This window comes from Pimephales promelas, chromosome 23, assembly GCF_988280905.1.
Source record: "Pimephales promelas chromosome 23, fPimPro1.hap1.1, whole genome shotgun sequence".
Classification (NCBI taxonomy): Eukaryota; Metazoa; Chordata; class Actinopteri; order Cypriniformes; family Leuciscidae; genus Pimephales; species Pimephales promelas.
In genome coordinates, this window is record NC_142791.1 from 13404119 (window position 1) to 13425764 (window position 21646).

The 21646-nt window shown below is 37.7% G+C and overlaps 1 protein-coding gene across 1 annotated transcript; it reads left to right on the forward strand.

The window, feature by feature from the left end:
* The first annotated feature begins 1061 nt into the window (after nt 1–1061).
* On the forward strand, nt 1062–21575 carry slc27a4 (solute carrier family 27 member 4). The gene is made up of 13 exons (XM_089126007.1): nt 1062–1379; nt 4032–4193; nt 6980–7374; nt 8613–8771; nt 9675–9744; nt 9868–9959; nt 10186–10295; nt 11995–12204; nt 12523–12649; nt 14556–14693; nt 14779–14943; nt 16309–16455; nt 17659–21575. The coding sequence occupies exons 2-13, from the start codon at nt 4033–4035 to the stop codon at nt 17814–17816; spliced, it is 1932 nt and encodes a 643-aa protein (XP_088982133.1). The 5' UTR covers nt 1062–1379; nt 4032; the 3' UTR covers nt 17817–21575.
* Nucleotides 21576–21646: the final 71 nt, after the last annotated feature.

Sequence of the window (21646 nt, forward strand, 5' to 3'; positions counted from 1 at the left end):
TAACTGTAAAACAAGCAAATGTGCGTCTTTCAAAGTGTATATGCCACATTTGTGAGGACCCTCAAAGGTTTTTATCTTACAAGGACTAATCCAACTGTGTGAAAGTTGAACTAAATACACTTTATGGAAGTTATGATAGAAGTTTATGGACTGTCAATATTTTGGATAACAATAGATAAAGCCATCTGCTACACTGATAGCAGATTGCCTCCCTTTGCTGACAGTTGCAAAATGCTTTTTTGCTATCCAACATGATATCCTATCCACGGTGAATTAGATATACCAAATGAAATTGAATCAAGAAAGGTCTGTTGGCTTCTATTACCACTTGTGATTTCCACTGACCATTCTTGGACATGATAGAACATAATGTATAAAATTGCAAATAGTGTGATCAGTTTAAATAAACCATAAATTGTTAAGTGGAAAATGTATTTGTTTAGGTAAAGCATGTCAACATAAAATGGTATCCACAATCGTTTAAGGAGAATTGAAAAATAATAGGGATTTGTGACGTCAGTCAAAAGATAAATTGATTAGTCGCAGGGCTGATATTTACATTTATTTGAAAGATTATGAGGACAGAGTTTTTCTATGAAGTAATATGGACTAGTAGTACACAATACAACCAGAAACACACATTAGAAAGGATACAGACAGTTTCCAAAGAAACAGTACATAAGGTAAATTAGCAGTGTTTCATGTATTTTGATTATAAACAACATCCTCGTCTCCATTGTAGTAATTTCCAATGCACAAGTAAAAATCATGTCTCATAACAAATACCATATACATCACATCATTTTAATTTCGCCCATCACACCAGCAGAGTGAGCAGACAGACAGATATCTAACAAAAGCCCTCCTTCTCCTCCTCTATCATGCCTCATGGTCCAGCAGAGCTGCTTTGCAGCAACTACCGGGCGGAAACTGTCGTGATGATTCGTTGGCTGAGCCACATTTCCTTGACAGGACTTTAAGTCCCGCCTTTACTGAGCGAAACGGCAGCGCTGCGAGAACGCCATTGGCTCAAAGAGCTGTTAATCAATGTATACGCAACTGCACCGGCGAATAGAGAGAAGGCGGGCTCAAGTAAGAAAATTATAAGGTCATTGGAATTATCAGCGCGACAAGCCATCGTTACAATGAAGCGATAACAGATAATAATGAAAAATGAAATAAACGGGGGCAAAGTCTACCAAAGAAGCTGCGGTAGGTAAAAGGCAAGGCGTGCGGCCGTTACACACCGGCGCGTGCGTCTCAGCTCAGGTAAACGCGGTGGAGGTTTCGCTTAAGCCGATCAAGGTGGGATCGTACGGAACAGGTTCCCATTCTGCCATTATACACACGTTATTGTGACCACGGAGACCAATATTAAGGTATTTCCAGGACCACAGACACCTACATGCCAAATATTTTAACCATTGTCCATTTCCGGCATCTCCTGTAGGCTATATTAATCGTCATGATCGCAGATGTCAACTGCCAGTTAAAGATGCATTTTCCTATTTTTACAATGACAACAGCGTACATTGTGTCCTGTTCATGTTTGCTGATGGATGCGGTGTCATATGTAGCAGTGTATTGCTGATGAGCCAGATAAAGGGATATAGGATGCCAGATAGCCGCACTACTGGGCTTTAAAAAATATATATATAAAACACGCACATCAAATAACGCAGTGTACCCGTTTCTGGTATAACGTTAGGCCTACTACGGTATACACTGGTTGTATAGAAACATGCTATAATGTATAGCCTGACTGTGTGAAATCCTTATAATGTATCTTGTGATTGAAACAGTATCAGTAGAGTGAAGCTCCGTGTGCTGCAGTGCTGTAGTGATGTTCGATTCTCCAACGACTCGTTCTTTTCAACCGAATCACTAAAACGGACTGAGTTGTTCTTTCGCGGTTCTGGAATCAACAACTCACAGACTCACTCTTTTGTCCGATTCAGAATGAGCACAAAATACCAGTTTTTTATCAACACACATTTGAAAGTTGTCTATAATAAATTGAATGTACACGCTAAAACATTACTGGGAGATGCCAATTTTAGTTTTGTTTGTCGTAATGCAAGTTATATTTGCGTTCTAATCAGCAAAAGGATAATACCGCGAACTTGTGATCATGGCGTAAGAGAACCGCTGAATCTTTGAAATGAACTGTTCGAAAGAGCCGAATCGTGGAATGACTCAGTATAGTGCTGTACAATCCAATGTGCTCGCTCAGGTTTCCGGGTGGAGCATCGAATTAGTGCTCTGCGGTAATGATTATGATGATGGCTCTTCTGCATTACTTAAATAGCCATCCGCACTTACAGCACGTCTATCGTGTTGTCTTGCTACAACAACACGAGGTCACAGCACCAAGCAGCCGTTACCATGCGGGGCGGCTGGGTTCTCCCCAGCATCCTTCCTTCCTTTACGATAGACAGACAGCCGCGTTTTGTTGGATTTCCCTGCTGTATCGAAAACGTATTGTGATGGAGGTGGTGATTTGACGATGTGTTAACATCACTTCTGTCAGTCATTCGAATGAGAATGTGTGAATGAAATGGCGTATTATCTATAGGTGAACCACACCGGGGCTAGTTGTCACATTTTTACTCCAGTGAACATTTCCCAGAGTAGGTTTTAAATCCGTTTCTGTATAGAATTCTTGAATGCAAAGGATTTTACTTTTTATTCATTTCCACTGTTATATAGTTTTTAACACGTGTTTACCTACAACGTGGCTTGTTTTTAAGTCACACTAGGGTAAGTTCGTTGTCACAATGGAAACCATTTAATGTATTTTTCTGCAAATTTGAACATTAAAACCTATATGAAACACACACAAAAAAAACAATTCATGAAGCTGTAAAAATGGGCAGGATTACAAACTTTTGGTCAACAGAAATCGATAAATTAATACATTGAATAATTATTAAGCTACCTGCATAATTATAAGTCAATAAATAATTCATAAATAATCAAATCAAAATTCATTATATAGTTTATATTCCCACCTGAGAGTGGTTGTATTGTGCATAGCCAAAATTATATGGTCATTTTGTCTTAGTTTTTAAGTTATAAATTACATTTTAGGCTGTCAGTAGATTAAAATAATAGATAAAAACAACTCCAATTTATTTCCTGTTTTGAAGTAAATGTTTAAAAGCAAGAAACAACACCACTGCTAAAAAAAATACCACTGCACATTCATTTGTGTAATTGTTCTTTGGATTCAAAACCTTACTAAAGCCGTTGTGGCAGCTTTCCCATGTGACAACTAGCCCCGGTGTCCCCTATATAGCTGGCCTTAGAGGACATGTGATGTGACTGGTCATTCAGCAGGTCAAGCTTCTGCTGCATTCAGATGAGCTGTAGGAAAGGATCGTACAGATCAAATAGCTCTGTTGCCTGACATTCAATCCACCCTAGTTACTTTACAGGTGTTTTAGTGGACAAGAAGGCCTAGAAACACGTCAATACACTTAATGTTAAGGAGCATTGTAATGAATTACCTTTTTTTTATCACATTTGTTTGTGTCCATCTTCGTTACACATCAGAAAATGGAAACATAAAAACAGTCCGGTTATCCTCCATCATTATATGTAATAATATCCTTCATACACATATAATATATCAAATGTGTGATGAACAGCAGCATTTAAATAAATATTTGAATACAAATGTTTGATTTACTGTCCAAACAAAAACATCTGGAAATCTTAAGTTACTGACTTCTTGAGGAAGATAATACTAGGACTCTGGACTGGTATACCTTTAACATACATTTATAAGGTCAAAGATCTGTTTTCTATCTTGTCTTGATATAGACAACGTATCTTGTTAATCTCAGAATCTGTCGATTAAAGGCAAGGGTTTTGCATATCAACCATTGTAATTATCAGGTTTATAATGATTGTTATAACTTTTATCAAGGTCTTTTTTTAAAAGGCACAATAAAATGTTAATGCAATAATGAGCTGTTGATAAATGATGTTGAAATGTGTAAATGACTGTGGTGCTGTGTGCGTGTCAGGATGTTGCGGTTGGCGTGCTCCACGGCTCTCCTCTTCGTTCTCCGGCTGTTCGCCGGCCTGTCCTGGTTCCAGGTCCTACCATCCATTCTCATTTTCTATCTTGGTTCTGGAGGATGGAAGTCCATTCATGTGTTTTCAAAGACCATATATCGTGATTTGCAGTAAGTTTATGTCATAATATCTGGTGTTGCGTGCTTTTTTTATTTTTTATGTACTTTTCCACTTTTTCAAAGTCATCAAAATCAAAACGAATCAAGCAAACCGAACTACAAGTGTGAATCCACCCTTAAAGAAGTTCCTCATTAAATATAACCACACATTCCTGTATTACGAGCTATGGGTTTGTTAAGAGGAACAAGTGGTTGAAGTGGGTTTTTTTGTGTTACCTGGCTGGTTCACCCTGTTTTTCCTGATTTTGCTTTTCAAAATTTGGAGATGTGAATTGAATAATCTGAAGTGTTATTGAATAGCAAACAAAGCAAAACCTCTGCTAACAATCACAGTTTTGCCTCTGGTTGTAGCAAGTGCAGGGGCTTATGGAGTTCAGTTCCACTTCAGGTCCTGGAGGTGTGGGTTTATCTTTTCATACAGCACAGATTACTCTTTAAGTGCCTGGATTGAAGGATGGAGGCTTTTAGGGTAGCTGTTAATGGATGTAAGAACTCTTATGGGACAGGGATCACTGCTTTTAGCAATGTGACTTGTCTGTGTGAGCACACAAACTACTTCCTGCCACTTACATATTTGTTATTTGTCACTTAAAGGGATACTCCATTGTTTTTTACTCCATTAAACTATGTTATTCCCTTAACTAAGTCGAGTTGATACATACCTCTCTCATCTCAGTGCGTGCACTCAATGAATGAACTTGGCTAAGTGTGAGAGTCGTGCTATCAAAGTGTCTCGCACGCCAGAGCGATTGAGTGCACGTACTGAGACGACAGAGGTATGTATCAACTCGTCTTAGTTAAGGGAATAACATAGTTTATATGAAAAAACGATGGAGTATCCCTTTGATTGTAATTAAACAGATCATTATAGTCATTAAATGTACAAAATGTACCGGTCAAAAGTTTGGAATAATTATAATAATATTTAATGTTTTTGAAAGAAGTCTCTTCTGCTCACCAAGGCTGCATTTATTTGATTGTCTGATTTGATGGTCAAGAAACATTTCTGATTATTAGATGTTTAAAACCGTTGTGATGTGCATGACCATGATTCACTACCATTCAAATGTTTCAAACCATTCAAAAGTTGTTGGTAAGTACTATATATATATATTTTAAAGAGCCCCTATCATAGCATTTGAAATGTTCCTATTTTTGTTTTAGGAGTTCCCAAAAACAGTTTAACGTGCATACAAGGATAAAAACACTTTATTTGTCTTATAATATGCATTTATTTTTAACTGATTTGCTCAACGACTCCCAAATGATTCGTTCGACGATTCATTTTCCCAAACACCTCCTTTGAGTGGTGCGAATCTGCGGCGATTGGTCAAATGACCCTTGTTATTGGTAAACCGTAGGCAGAGACTGTCGGCAACGGAACGCCCATAACCAGGATTATAGCTTGTCAAGTGTTGAAAATTGTAAATAGTGTTTGAACAAACGTGTCAGAAAAAGAGCACTTTCCACACGGTCCCTTACTCGCGTCTCCGTCAAGAGTGAGCTTTCCTGGCAAAACTCACATTGCGGCGGCTTTTGAGGGGCAGTGCTTATTATATAGAGCGAAGTCATATTTGGCCAAGTCGTTTAGGAGGTAATTGCCATTTTTCAATGAATGTCTGGTGAATATCAAAAACAAAACTAACTTTACCCCGCTTAGAAGCTGCGCCGAGTGTACACAACACAATATAACTATTGTGCATGCTACAGAAAACATAACAGCAAACATTATTAATAATACTTACAGATTGTGATTCGGAGAAGGACGAACCTGATCCATATACACTGGATACTGAGCCCTCCTTCGGGAACAACCGGCTTGCGAATGATTCGTCATTAAAATGATAAAAACAAGGTTCGGGCTATACTGTTGTGGTATCGTTGCAAATATGAACTCTGACCACTGATTCTTCACATGCTCGTCCTTGGGCAATGGAAACAAGTGGCTGAACTGTCTTTGCAATGTAGAACACAGCGTCTTCTCGACATGATGCCAATGACCTCTCTACGTCACGACGAAACAGCTAATGACTCGTTTCAAAAACAATTCATTTCATAGACTCAGAGTCGACTCTCACTTTTGAAAGACAATGACTTTATATACGGTGCACTTTCAGATATAAATCTTTGCAGGATGTTTTCATTCCCTTAGAGATATATTCCACACTACATGAACAGTCATTTTCAAAAATCCATGATAGGTGCTCTTTAAATGAATACTTTTATTCAGCAAAGATGCATTGAAGTGACAGTAAAGACATTTTAAAGTTACAAAAGATTTTGTTTTCAAATACATGCAGTTCTTTCCATCTTTCTATTAATCAAAAGAACAAAATATGTATCACAGTTTCCACAAAAATATGAAGCAGCACAACTGATTTTAACATTGATAATAATCAGAAATGTTTCTTGACCATCAAATCATCATATAAGAGTGATTTCTGAAGGATCATGTGACACTGAAGACTGGAGTAATTATGCTGAAAATTCAGTTTTGATCGCAGGAATAAATTATAGTTTCACATAGAAAACAGTTAGTATTATTTCACAATATTACTATTTTACTGTTTTTATTATTATTATTTTTTTTTAAATTAAAATAAATGTATCCTTGGTGAGCCGAAGAGACGGCTTTCAAAAACGTAAACAAATCCTAATCATTTCGAACATTTAAAGTAGTGTATCTATTTTAAATGAAGAGTTCACCCAAAACCCAAAGTAGATGTTTTACAAAATCTCCAGAATAATACCATCAATTCTTTTGTGTTCTTTTACAGTGCAGCCAGTGTGTTGCTGAGAGTAAAGCTGAATGTCAAAAAGCACCTACGTGAGCGCAACACCATTCCCAAACTTTTTGCCAAGTCGCTCAAGAAATACGGTGACAAGACGGCTCTGATTTTCGAAGGAACGGGCGAGAAATGGAGCTTCAAGGAGCTTGACGATTACTCCAACCGCGTGGCTAACTGTCTTCTCCAGAGGGGCTTCAAGGAAGGCGATGTGGTGGCTCTGTTCATGGAGAACCGCTCTCAGTACGTCGGGCTCTGGCTGGGCATGGCGAAGATCGGAGTGGAGGCGGCGCTCATCAACTTCAACCTTAGACTGGAGGCCCTGGTTCACTGCGTCAACATCTCCAGCGCCAAAGCGGTGGTGTTCGGCAGTGAGCTAACAGATGGTGAGAAGTGGTTTGATCGTTATTAGAGATGAGGAAACTACTCCTAATTTATAGCGGTTAAACCACAGTCAAGCTACGCATTTGATAAAGTAGTTACATATCCATGCTGCTGCGAACAAAATGTAGCTAACTGCATTTGGCTGTTACGGAGGCAGTTTGTTTTGACATTAATGAATTCACTTTGTGAAGCGGTGAAACCTCAGCGAATCATTTGTTTCGAACCAGTCATTCGGAACACGTATTAAACTCCCGAAGACCAGTTTAGAGCACTTCGAAATAACCACAAATTCAACATACAAATATTCACAACGCAACCAAATACAGGAACACGCTGCAAATACTCACAACTCAATCAAATAAAAGCTTGATCGTATGTTTGTTGAGTATTTGCAGTGCGTTTCTGTATTTGGTTGTGTTGTAAGGATTTGCAGCAACTGATTAAAATGTTTTCTTCATTTGCAGCTCGTTAAGCTCTCTCTCGGTCACCGTAGGATATTTCTTTTAGCCATCTGGAATTAATTTGATTGTGTTCATTACATACCAAAATGGAGTCAGGTACTTTTGGAAAAAAAAAATTGGGTTGGTGAATGGTGACATCAATCAACATTTTGGAAGTGGACAAATTTAGTACATTTTGTCTAAATAAAAAAAAAATGTCTTTTGTATTTTTTAAAATTTCTTTTATGAGGTGCACTGGTTCATCTTGCACAATAACATACTAAGAATGTGTAGATGAATGTCAATAGTGTCAGCTGATTTCATATTGACGTTAAGCATGATTTGCCTCAATAAATATAGTATCGGTTGAGGCAGCGGTTAAGAAGTGTTGCAATTGGAAGTGACACACCACAAGAAGCAAATAAGGAAGTGGCACTTGGACAAAGATTAGCATTTGAACTGAATGAATAAGTAGCATAGAGTAAAGATTTATCTTGGGCAGAGGTCACTACGTGTAACTCATTGTGAAAGAATGTCATTGCACCAAAGAGTATTTGTACCCGAGGTTACGAAAGGCAGCAAAACCCTAATGACATCCAGTTTCCTAATTGTCTCTTAAGTAATTGGATACTGACTCATAAAGCATGCCATGTTGAGTCAGCTTCGTTACTTATCGATTTCACATTGTCACGCGTTTGCTTGTCCTGTGGTTTCTCTGAAGAACTTTCTAGGCTGGTTTTGTTGCATTTTTTGTTTCTGTGATGTATCCACGTATTTCTCTCGCTCTTTAAATGTTTCAGCGATGTGTGAGGTGCACAGCTCCATGGGAAAGACTGTTAAGCTGTTCTGCTCTGGAGAATGGGACCCAAAGAGCGTTCCTGAAGGGACGGAGCATCTAGAGCCGCTGCTGGAGGCGACACCTACAAACCAGCCCAGACAACCAGATCGCAGCTTCACAGGCAAGATAATCGAACACAGACTTGCCACCATTTAAGGCCTACGAACTCCTGTCCATTTGAACAGACCCACCCTGTTTTTTAGTTCAAAGATTTTATTCCCCGTATGCTGAATGATCCCCACACATGACTGTTTCAGACACCAGATATATTTTTTTCACTAGTGGGTGCAGGACACTATAGTTAATTTATGTAACTGAGGATAGCAAAATAAAGTAAACTGTGACATATTATACCCAAAAAATCTTCATACCACTAAAATGTATTGAAATTTGGGACCAAATATTATTCAGACACCCTGATCTGACCATCTTTTGCTGAAGTGTTTTTTCTTTAATTGCTAATGCCACCTTTTTTACACCACAGACTGAACAAAATGAAGCATTGCTTGGTAATTGGTTGAGCTAAATTGGTATTATCTAATTGTGCAGTTAAATTTAACAGCTAATAGCTATTCAACCTAATTCATTTGTGACAGTTTAACAGAAGGATGGCCAAAACCAGTGAAATAACAACTTATGCCATTGAACTCAGTCTAAATATTTCCATTATTTTTGTTTTGTTGCATTTGACATAAACAGGCCTTTTAGGATGTTAAAAAGACACATTTAGATTTACAAAACAGGCCAAATTACCACATTCCCATAAAGTGCAGTGGAAAGTTCTGAGTTCACAAATGAAAGAATGACCGATGCCTTCATTTCAAGTGCAAAATAGGTTAAGGCATGCTATTTTCGGGTGGTAAAACATGGTGCAAATACCAGTAAATTGACTTGTGCATTAGTCAATTTGACTAATATTTCATAGTAATTGACTAGTGACTGGCACAAGCTCTTAATAAATCTGGCCCATAAATCACATTACCAACTACTAGATGTTAAATAGTTTTTTCTTCTTTGCTTCTAGATCGCCTTTTTTACATTTACACGTCAGGAACCACTGGGATGCCAAAAGCTGCTATCGTTGTACATAGCCGGTAAGTGTATAACAGTGTTCATTTTCTTAATTTCTCAGTCTCTCGTTCCTTGCTTTCTCTTTTTTTTCTCTCTCTCTCAATGAATCAATCTCCCTGTTTTTCCTGCATTCTTTCTTTCCTCAGGTATTACCGCATGGCTGCCTTGGTGTACTATGGTTTCAGAATGAAGTCTGAGGATGTGCTTTATGACTGCTTACCACTTTACCACTCTGCAGGTACATCACTGACACTTCCTGTCACAGTCTGGTTCAGGCTACTTCCTGTGTGAGTTTTAGGGCTTGTTTTGATGGATGTCTAAATAAGATCTTTGAGTCCAATGCTGTATTGAGAAAATAACTTGGTTTGTTTGAATTTTATAGGTTTAACCGACTTATTTGTGAGTATTTAATCTGGAAGGAATCAATAGGTTTGTTCTGAGGTCAGAGTTGTTTTCTGTGGCAGGAAACATAGTGGGAGTTGGCCAGTGCCTGATCCATGGAATGACTGTAGTGATCAGGAAGAAGTTCAGTGCATCAAAGTTCTGGGATGACTGTATCAAATACAACTGCACGGTGAGTAATGGAATAAATGGATTATTATGGAATACCTTCAAGAAAATAATTTGCCTATACTGTAGTTTTTACAGCAAAGATGTATTACGTTGATCAAAAGTGACCGTAAATATATTTATGCTACGATTGATTTAGACTTTGAATAAATGCTGTTTATGAATATTATGTTTATCAAAGAATCCTGAGATGAATCAATGTATCACAATTTCCACAAAATTATGAAGGACCAAGTCAGTTTTCAACACTGATGATAATCAGAATTGTTACTTGAGTTCTGGGAGGGGGGTGCATTAAGCTGGGATAAAGGGGTGAAAAAAAAGAACTAAAATGTCACTGTTAACACTGATGTTCACTGATGTTTTTGACTGATGTTCATGTTCAATAAAAAGCGAAATAAAAAAAAGAATTGTTACTTGAGCATTAAATCATCATATTAGAATGATTTCTGGAGATCATGTGACAAATTCAGCTTTGATCACAGGAATAAATTACATTTTAACATATTACAATAGAAAACAGCTATTTTAAAAATAACATTTGTTCACAATATTAATAAAACAGTTTTTTTTATCAAACAAATGCAGCCTAGACGAGCAGACGAAACTTCTTTAAACATTAAAAGTCATATTGACCCTCAAAATCTGATATCTGTGAGCTTTAAAGGTATAGCGGAGGATCTTTCCGAATTTTAGAGAAGACCCGCCCTCTCCAATTTTTAAAAAAAATGCACATGCACAAACACAACACTCTTGCTCCCGAGAGCTAGGGAACGTCTATACGCCTTGCACAATTATGTTGCAAATTCTAAACTAACTAAAAAACATTCAGAAAAAAGACAACATGTCAAATGCCCTTCCGTGTTTTATTTACTTATTATACTGATCGATTAAGTGACCGAGGACTCAAGACATGATATGTGCAACCTTGTATCACACGAAATACGTTCTGAGGAAACTATTTTGCAAATCGCAATTACGTTACATAGCAACATACATAGCTCTCATTGTTAATACGTTATTTTTATACATAGTTGCATATGGAGAAGTAGCTTGTTGCATTTGTGTAATAATAAACACACAAGATTTTAGAATATTTCAGCGTGATACCATTTACCATTTTGGACAAAAGGCTACTTTAGACAAATTGAGATGTTTACCGTGTCTATGCGGTGCATGACTCGTGCCAGGGCTAGCATTGTAGCTTGCATTAACTTTTACTAGTGATTTTAAATGGATTTCTCCAAATAGCATGACAAACTTTACCTGTCTGGTAGAATCTTCGCGACTGCGGCATCAGTGAGAAGCCCAACCTGTGCTTTTAGCGCACGCCAGCGTGTGATATTCACCCAAAATCTCTCTGGTCTTGTTTCTATATTCTGCGGCCTTTCTCTTCTTATCATACACTTAGTAAACATTTTTTCTCTTTCGACCCTCAGCCATTTTCAAAGGAATGGCTGAAACCGTAACTCCGACATAATACACCTGAAAGTGAAAACTACATAGGGATGAGCACGTAGCCTACGACGGCCTTACGTAAACATCACCAGAATGATTGACACTTAAGTGGACCAATAGTATAGACTACCCACCCGGAAAAAGAAAATCCTCCGCTATACCTTTAATGTTATAGCTGTGGGATTGCAAATTGTTGTTGTGTTGCATGGAAATGTAATTTTATGGAGTATAATTTTTGGTCTCAGATCGTACAGTACATTGGCGAGATCTGCCGCTATTTGCTGAACCAGCCAAAGAAGGACTTTGAGCGCCAACATATGGTCCGCATGGCCCTCGGAAACGGCCTTCGCCAGTCCATCTGGGAGGAGTTCACCAACCGCTTCAACATACCACAGATTGCAGAGTTCTACGGCGCCACCGAGTGCAACTGTAGCCTGGGCAACTTCGACAACAAGGTCTGTCAAACACACCTTAGTCTAAGTGTCTGTAAACAGCCTTTATGAGTTGCACACACACTTGCAAACCTACACAATAGTGGATAATGCATGCGGAAAAGGATATATAGGGTTTTAAGGGTTGCAGCAATTAGCATTGTGTATTACCATATATTGTGCAAGGCCATCTACAATGTGTTTATTAATCAAGCACAACTGGTTATAGGCCATTTATGGTGCTGATGGAAAATGCACCTAGCTGTTTATTCTGCTCGACACAGTATTTAGTTTTGAAGAGGGTGAGGTGATTGTAATAAACATATGATGTTTTGACTGCAGGCGGGGGCCTGTGGATTCAATAGTCGGATCCTTCCCTACGTCTACCCCATCCGCTTAGTCAAAGTGGACGAGGAGACCATGGAGCTTATCAGAGGACCCGATGGAGTCTGTATCCCATGTGGTCCAGGTACAGTACTCACTCACATTCTTCGTACACAGGGGAGCAGACAGAAAGTTACCGGTTGATGATATGGATTTTTTTTTTTATGGCCAATTCTGATATTTACAACTTGCTAGTGCCGGGGGTTCGATCCCTTTTTGCCTTCAGAACTGCCTTAATTCTTCATGGATTAGATTTAACTTGGTGCTGGAAACATTGCTCAAATATTTTGGTCCAGATTGACATAGCATCACTCAGTCCCTGCAGATTTGTTGGATGCACATCCATGATACGAATCTCCTGTTCCAGCACATCACAAAGCTGCTCTATTGGATTGAGATCTGGTGACTGTGAAGGTCATTGGAGTTTAGTGAACTCATCGTCATGTTCAAGAGACCAGTTTGAGATGATTTGAACTTTGTGACATGGCATGTTATCCTGCTGAAAGTAGCCATCAGAAGATGACACACTGTGGTCACAAAAGTATAGACCTGGTCAGCAACTATACTCAGGTAGGCTGTGGCGTTTAAATGATTCTCAATTGGAACTAAAGGGCCCAAAGTGTGCAAAGAAAATATCCCTAACATCAATACACCATCAATGAACCGTTGATACCAGGCAGGATGGATCCATGCTTCCATCCATGTTGTTTACGCCCAATTTCTGACCCGGCCATCTAAATGTTGTAGCAGAAATCGAGAATTATCAGACTAGGCAACGGTTTTCCAATCTTCTATTGTTCAATTTTGGTGAGTCCGCGTGAATTGTAGCCTCCGTTTGCTCTTCTCAGCTGACTGGAGTGCCACCGGTGTGTCTTCTGCTGCTGTAGCTCATCTCTGCTTCAGTGTTTGATGTGTTGTGCGTTTAGAGATGCTCTTCTGCAGACTTCAGTTGAAATGAGTGGAAAGTTGAGATACCCTTGTCTTTCTATCAGCTCGATCCAGTCTGGCTATTCTCCTCTAAACTCCGGCATCAAGAAGGCACAGAACTGCCGCTCAACTGTATATTTTCTCTTTTTCGGGCCATTTTCTGTAAATCCTAGAGATGGTTGTGTGGGAAAATCCCACCAGATCACCAGTGTCTGAAATACTCAGACCAGCCGTCTGGTACCAACAATCATGCCACATTCAAAGTCACTTAAATCTCCTTTCTTCCCCATTCTGATGCTCAGTTTGAACTTCAGCAGATCGTCTTGATCATGTCTAGTGAGTTGCTGCCATGTGATTGGCTGATTAGATATTTGCGTTAATGAGCAGTTGAACTTAACGACTATTTAGTAAGATTATGCCTGAAAAGGTTTTGGATTTTATATCATGTGTTCGTCTTGATCATGTCTAGTGAGTTGCTGCCATGTGATTGGCTGATTAGATATTTGCGTTAATGAGCAGTTGAACTTAACGACTATTTAGTAAGATTATGCCTGAAAAGGTTTTGGATTTTATATCATGTGTTAATAAAAAAAAAAATATATATATATATATATATATATATATATATATATATATATATATTAGGACTGTGCAAATATTAATTGCGATTAATCGCATCCAAAATAAGTCTGTGTTTACATAATATATTTGTTTGTGCTGTATATAATTATTTTGTATATATAAATACCTATGCATGCATGTATATATTTAAGAATTATTTGCACTTAAATTCTGTATATATATATATATATATATATATATATATATATATATATATATATATATATATATATATATATATATATAATATGACTTCTTGTGTAGGTTTGCTTGGTTTTTTATTTATATGATATTTGTATTTTTGTCATTTAATTTTTGCCATGAAAATAGCCTTAGATGCTGACATGGCATTAAATAAAACCATCTATCTATCTATATCAGTTGACCACTACAGAAAATGCAAAAATATAATGTAACATCCATTTCCTTACTGTGTTTCTCAGGAGAACCTGGTCAGTTGGTTGGCCGAATCATTCAGAACGACCCCCTCAGACGATTCGACGGCTACGTCAATCAGTCAGCCACTAATAAGAAGGTTGCCCACGATGTCTTCAAAAAGGGAGACAGTGCATATCTGACAGGTATTGTATTTTGAAACACAACGGCACTCTTCCTTGCATACTCTCTCAGCTAGATAATAGAAGTCGTTTTTGTCTCCTCTCTCAGGGGACGTGCTGGAGATGGACGACTATGGCTACATGTATTTCAAAGACCGCACAGGAGACACGTACCGCTGGAAAGGAGAGAACGTGTCCACCACCGAAGTGGAGGGAACTCTGAGCCGTCTGCTGGACATGAAAGATGTGGTGGTGTATGGAGTGGAGGTGCCAGGTAACGGCACATTTCTCCACCTTTTCTGTTTGTTTTTATTCTGTCTTTCTACCATTTATCCTGTTTAAGAAAATGTTGGCTAAAATAGGCAAATCGATATGCAGCAACCATAGAGTTTACTCATCAGGACTATATCTTTAAGTGGAAGGAAAAAATAATAATCGGCTGGAGTTTCGCGCTGAAGTAGTTTATTTTGCGACAATCTTAATACTTACACAGAATCCACACGGGTTTTTAAAAGTCTTAAAATATTTTATTATTTTTAAATCTTTAAAATTATAATATTATTGTTAGGTTTGACTCATCCCTTTCCTTAAAAAAATGGTTTAAATATGAAATATGAGGTTTATCTTTTTACAATCATAACGTAAAGTTTCAATCGTGGTCATTTTCCAGTTTTGGTTGTTACCCATAGACCACCCTACCCCTCTCATATGGATTTTATTAATATTATTATTAGTTTATGTATTGTTATTAGCTTTAAAAATCCTGCAGATACCCTACCCTGATTACACGACTAATTGGCAAATAAATAAATGCACATGATACAATTCAAGATTTAAGTTAAAATGATCTTGTGACAATAAAGAGAGCATCTGTAAAGACAGTGTTTTGCGGTGAACTGTTTTGATTCAGTAACATGAATCACCGGTGCCCAGCCAGTCTGTGGAGAGGAGAATAATTAATTTTGAACAAAGCTGACTGCAGCAGCTCCTGTGAAGGATCCTGAGAATGCACAGCCAAACAAATTCTTCTCTTGGCCTGGCTCTGGTTTTGCTTACACTAGATCTATAAAGAAATGGCGGCAGAGTGCTGAATATAGCTCACTACATTTGAGACTGCCAGCTGAAAAATACACTCCCCTTCAAAACAAAGTCATCAGCAGATCTGGAATTGTGGGTCTACAACATGTAGGTGTACGTGTACATCATATGCTGATAACCATCGAAAGGTTTCAAGAGTCTAAATGCAAATCAATTAAAGTGTTCACATACCAAACCGAATCAGGAAATTGGGAAAAAATTGTTGTTTTAATCAGGTTTTACATAAACTGTTTTTTATTAGGAAAGGTCGTTTTAAGAAATTTGGCTAATGTGATCCCACCTTTGTTTTCAAACATCTATGCTTCCATTAAGCCTGATGTTATTATTCAGATAGTTTAAATGTTGGCAATTTAACTTTTACCAACTTGCTAAACTACTGTAATCGACCTCAAAGAGAAAACTAATTGCAGAAGAGAAAAAGAACAGTTTTTAAAAATGGATGGTATAGTGCCTCTTGTGGTGCTGAGAATGCATCGCATCTTTGTCGCATAATTTGAGGTTGTCTTTCATATGGAGGTTTTTTTGTTTTTTGTTTTCTCAGGAGCTGAAGGCAAGGCAGGGATGGCGGCCATAGCAGACCCGGACAATAGCTCAGACCTGGCGAAGTTTAGCAGGGACCTGGAGAAAGCTTTGCCGCCCTATGCCCGGCCCGTGTTTCTGCGCTTCCTGCCAGAAGTGAACAAGACAGGTGAGATATGGCACATCTAATCTCAGCTTCAGACAGCTGACTCCTGTCTGATGAATATTGTTGACTAAGAGTGGTAACGTTGCATATCGCAAAAACAATCCTTAAATGTAAATATTGGTGCTTTCAAGTTAACCTTAAATTATGCAACGATACATTGTGTCCATATCTAAAGCATTGTTTCCCATAAGTGCTGATTTACTTGTAAATACATTTAGGATTCCTATGGGTCCTTAATGTCTCAAATTCAATTTGATCAAATTGAAGGTCATAAAAAGTCTTAAATATCTCAAATAGTATAGCATAAGTCTTTAATGGTAGATTTTTTTTTTTTAGAATTTCTTTTAAAAAAAAAAAAACAGGTATTGTGATATCATCTAATGTAATCATTAAACTTCAAAAGGGTGTTATTTAAAGTCCTCCTGTGGTGAAAAATCACATTTTTAATGTTGTTATTATGTCTATGTGGTGTTTTTAATATGAATTTGCGCATGGTCTTTCTTTAAGCAGAGTATTGCTGAGTATTTTCTCCTCAAAACTGCAGTGAACCAAAGACTCAGAATAATCAAAAATGTGGTTTGAAATCGCTGGTGTTTCTGATCACAAACTACCTTGTAAGTTGTTGTAAGTGGATTTGCCTGACGTTAAATTTATTATTATTATTATATCAGAAAAATCCATTATCTATCAACATCTAATTCGTATGTATTGATATAGTGATTGATATATCCTGTATATATATCAGATTCTTTTTAACCGGATGTATATGAGATGCATTATTATGTGATTGTATTTGTATTGGTTTGTTGCCTGGACATACAGTATTAATTTTATTTGTGCAGGTTTAAAGTCAAAATCCAAAGGTTGAACATTTTGTACTGTACTGTATATATATTTTTTTTAATTATAGACCCTTTAACTTGACATGTTGGCCCAGTTATATTACACCACCTGCCCATTTCAATGCAGCCTTACTCTGACACGTTCAGGGTTACATCAAATATGACAATTGGGAGAAATATACAATCTAATGTTCTAACAAAATCTAAAGTTTGAACATTTTTTACTGTACCAACAATGACTTATGGACCCTTGAACTTGATATATGGAACAATACTGATAATTGAGCCAAAAGAGTGCCAATGCATGGTATTTACGGTGTGCCAATGCATGGTATAAAATGCTAAGCATATGGTTTTCTTTCAGGGACTTTCAAATTCCAGAAGACAGACTTGCGACGGGAGGGATTCGACCCCAGTGTCGTCTCTGACAAACTCTACTTCCTGGACTGCACTAAGGGACAATATGTGGAGCTGAATGTAGAGCTCCATCGCAGCATTGTCTCAGGAAAGCAAAAATTATGAGACTACTGCCAACCTCCACGCATTCCCTCACCACCCCGCCTTCAACAGCCCTCAAACCCCACCCCCTCTCATCACCCCGCCCCTCGTTACCTCAACAAACACAGTGAGGGGCCGCAGGAATGCATTCTGGACACTTATTCAAGTCCCATATTCATTCTCATTGCCCACCTCTCTCAACCGAGATGGGACGTGGTGGTGTTCAGCCATCTTGAAAACAAAACAAAAAATTAAGCAATTTAGAAAACAAGAATTCAAAAAACTAACAGCAAGGAAAGGACCAACTACACGTCTGTCAAATGGTAAAGCTTTCCCTTTGCCTCAGCTGCACAATGCTCGCCTGGCTACAGGATTCGGGACTGACACGCGCTCATTTTGACAGATCTGACAAGCGACTACCATCGTAAACGCGCCACCAAACCATACGGATCGACGTGCAATACAAACCCAGCAATGGCTGTGTACTTCTCAGCTGCCAAGACTTGATCAATGCTGTTTATTTAAATGTGCACCAAATATATTTAAGTTGTAGAATAGCTCATCATCTATTTTCAAGTTTTGAATCTATATGCTGCATTGAAGACATCCAAGATCGCACTGCTACTGTGTCTATTTTACCTTTCCAGACGTTAATGTGCAGAGTCAATCATGAAAGCTGATATCTCACTAACGTCTAGAGACCGAGCAGCCCGGTGCGACATTGTGCAGAGTGGGCTTCATGGGTTCACTTCGATTTGCTAGACGTGACGACCGTTCAGATTCGGGTGAGGACCTCCTGGAGACTATAGTGGACTTTGCATAGAAGTGAATGAAAGTAATAAACTACTCTGGTGCTAAAGAGTGAACATCCTCCCCATCTGCAAAGTGGCGCCAGACCTAAAAAACAACATCCTTGCCTCTTGACATGAAGAGAACGGAAGCAGAGTAGAATGAAGGGAAAGTTATGTAGGCTATATGTCATCTGGGTTTTAGTTTTTCTTTCAGCAGCATGAATGATTGATGCAAACAGAGCACTGTGCCTTACTGTCAGGTCACCACGTACGTAGTGTTATTGCTCTTGCCCTGTATCATCACACTAACTGACACTGGACGTCTCTTAAACAGCTGGTTTATTTTCTAAACCTAGCTCGTACTCCCCTCCCATTAAAATTTCCCATCATGCAAAGTGTCCGGCACTACATCTATGGGCATGCTTTCCCTTCCATGTGTATTTTACACCATCTTCTCTTGCAAACTTTCCTGTTCTCCTTCGCCCACTGACAGCGGACTATTTATTTATATCGTAGCAAGTATTTAAGTGTGTGTGTGCGCACTTGTGATGAGATGATTTTGTGTGACAGCAATTGATTTTCCAGTCACTTTTTTGGCCACTATAAATTAACGTATGGCACAGATGAGGGAAAACATAGAACTGTGTTGACATTATATGGGCGAGTATCAAGAGGAACATACTTTACCAAAAAAAGAAAAAAAAGATATACTTTGCATAAAAATAATGAAGCCTATTTTGCAATGTGTTTTCGTTTTAAAAAATAAGGATTTGTCATTACCCATTGTCATTACTGTAATGCAAAGAAATCTATTTTGTCATTACCATAATGCCTACAAAAATTATTGACATTAAAAATGTTATTCTCATTACATAACAAAAAATTGAACTAACATTACCATAATGGCAATAAAAAAAAATATCGCATTCTCATTACCGTAACAAAAAAAATAATTATCATTACCGTAACAAACAAATTAATGCTCATTACCATAATGACAGTAACATCTCATTCTGATTACAGTAATCATGAGCATAATCAAATTCTTATTATTGTAATGACAAAGTATCATTCTTATTACTTTTATTGATAAAAAAAAACGAATTCACGTTACTGTGAATTAATGACAAAAAAAACATTTCTGATCGGAATGACACTAGGATCTCATTCTAATTAACGTAATGACAAAAAATATTCTTGTGTATGTAATGACAAGAAATAGTGTTCTTGTCAAGACATTTCTTTTCATTAGAATTAGCATAAATGAAATTCAATACAACAATGTAAATAGGACTTCATTTTTTTATTGATTCAAAATATATTTTTCTTTTGGAAGGAAGTGTCTGTCACACAGCTGTACAGGACATTTCTTCTTCAACTGGTACTTCTAGCCAAGGGTGCAGCAGTGACGTCATTGGTTAGTCAGCCAATCAGGTGCAGTTGTCTCCATCAATATTCTTTTCCTGATTTTTATCCTTTCCTTTTACTTGGATTTTTAAAAAAATAATTTTGTAAAAGAATGGCGTAATGATTTGTTATGGGTTGAGCTTTATTTTTCCGTTAAGCTTGTTTTCTTTTGCTCTGTGTGTGTGCGTGAGAGAGAAAGAGGGAAAGCGTATCTTATGCACTGAGTTTTTTTTTTTACACAATTTACTGATTTTAGACACAATATGTTGTCAAATCTTCTCTACAAACATTTCTTTCTCTCACGATATACTACGTGTTAGTGTTTGTGTCCTATGACCGCAAGAATTCTCGCCAGGAATCTTTTGCTGAGGCCTCTCTTTATTATTTCTAGTTAAAGGAACCGTTCACCCCAAAATGGAAATTCTGTGAGCATTTACTCACTCTCATGTCGTTCCAAACCTCCAAAAAGGACAATAATTTTCCATTTCCATTTTGCATATTAAAAATGCAGATCACCTTGACATCATCCTGGTGCATTAACAAGCCATTTTTGAGTTTCAACAGAAGACTATTTCTATCGTGCTTTGTCTTTTTTAGAATATGAATGAAGATTATTTTGTGTTCCAGAAAAGAAATAAACTCATACATGTTTGGAACGACATAAAAGGGAGTGAATGATGACGGAAATTTCATTTTTCGATGGTACTGTCCATTTAAAGTTTCATATTACAAAGACGCACATTTGCAGACACAGACAAACAACCTTCAGCCATTTCCACATAAATGAGGTCTGTTTTGAGAAAGATTTCTGCATTTTATTTACATTCTGATTTCTTTTTTCATATGTCGGAAAGGCATTAGCAATGTGAAATGCAAAAGCCAGTGCTGTGAATAATTTTGTATTTATTTATTTTTTTAATACATATTTTTTTCCCCACTGCACCATATAAAGAGTCGCAGTCTGTTTTCACTCCGAACAAGTTTTACAGGATCTTTTTGTGTCGGTTTATTTTCGAGCTGATGTTGTGCATGAAATGCGATGTTGTTCTCATGTCCGTCCACTAGGTTGTGGTGCTCGTTCACATTCCTTCCATTTGCCATCCAAAATCTTGTTAATGCACCAGTATGTTTTCATTGAAAATGAGGGATATCTAATGTTTAATGTTTACCCTAATTATTTACTGTGGATTTTGTTCTTATTTGTTCTGTCAAACCATTGGACCATTAAGCATCATGAGTTATATTGTTTTATTGAGCACCAAAGCAAATGAAGGTTTTGCATTCTGTTAGTTAGGGACACAGTTTTCTTTTATAAACTGTACAGATTTGTCACCCTTCTTAAAAAGACTGATCATAAATGCACTTTTGTTTTGTCTATTTCTGTTCAGTACTCAGGAACAACATGCAGAGGTGGGAACTACTGTATGAGTGAGCTGGTGTGTGTGTGTGTGTTTATGTAGAGGAGGTGTGTGAGGTGTGCCGCGTCACACTGAAGTCCTCTTGTCTTAAAGACTAGCTGTAAATCATGCTCTTTCAAAACAATGGCATCCAAGAATCCATATTAATAAAAAATATATTAATTCTCTGCAGTTGTTCCTGTTTATTTACTTTGTATACGAAGCAGTGTTGTTTTAAGGTTGATGGGGTTTTGTTTTG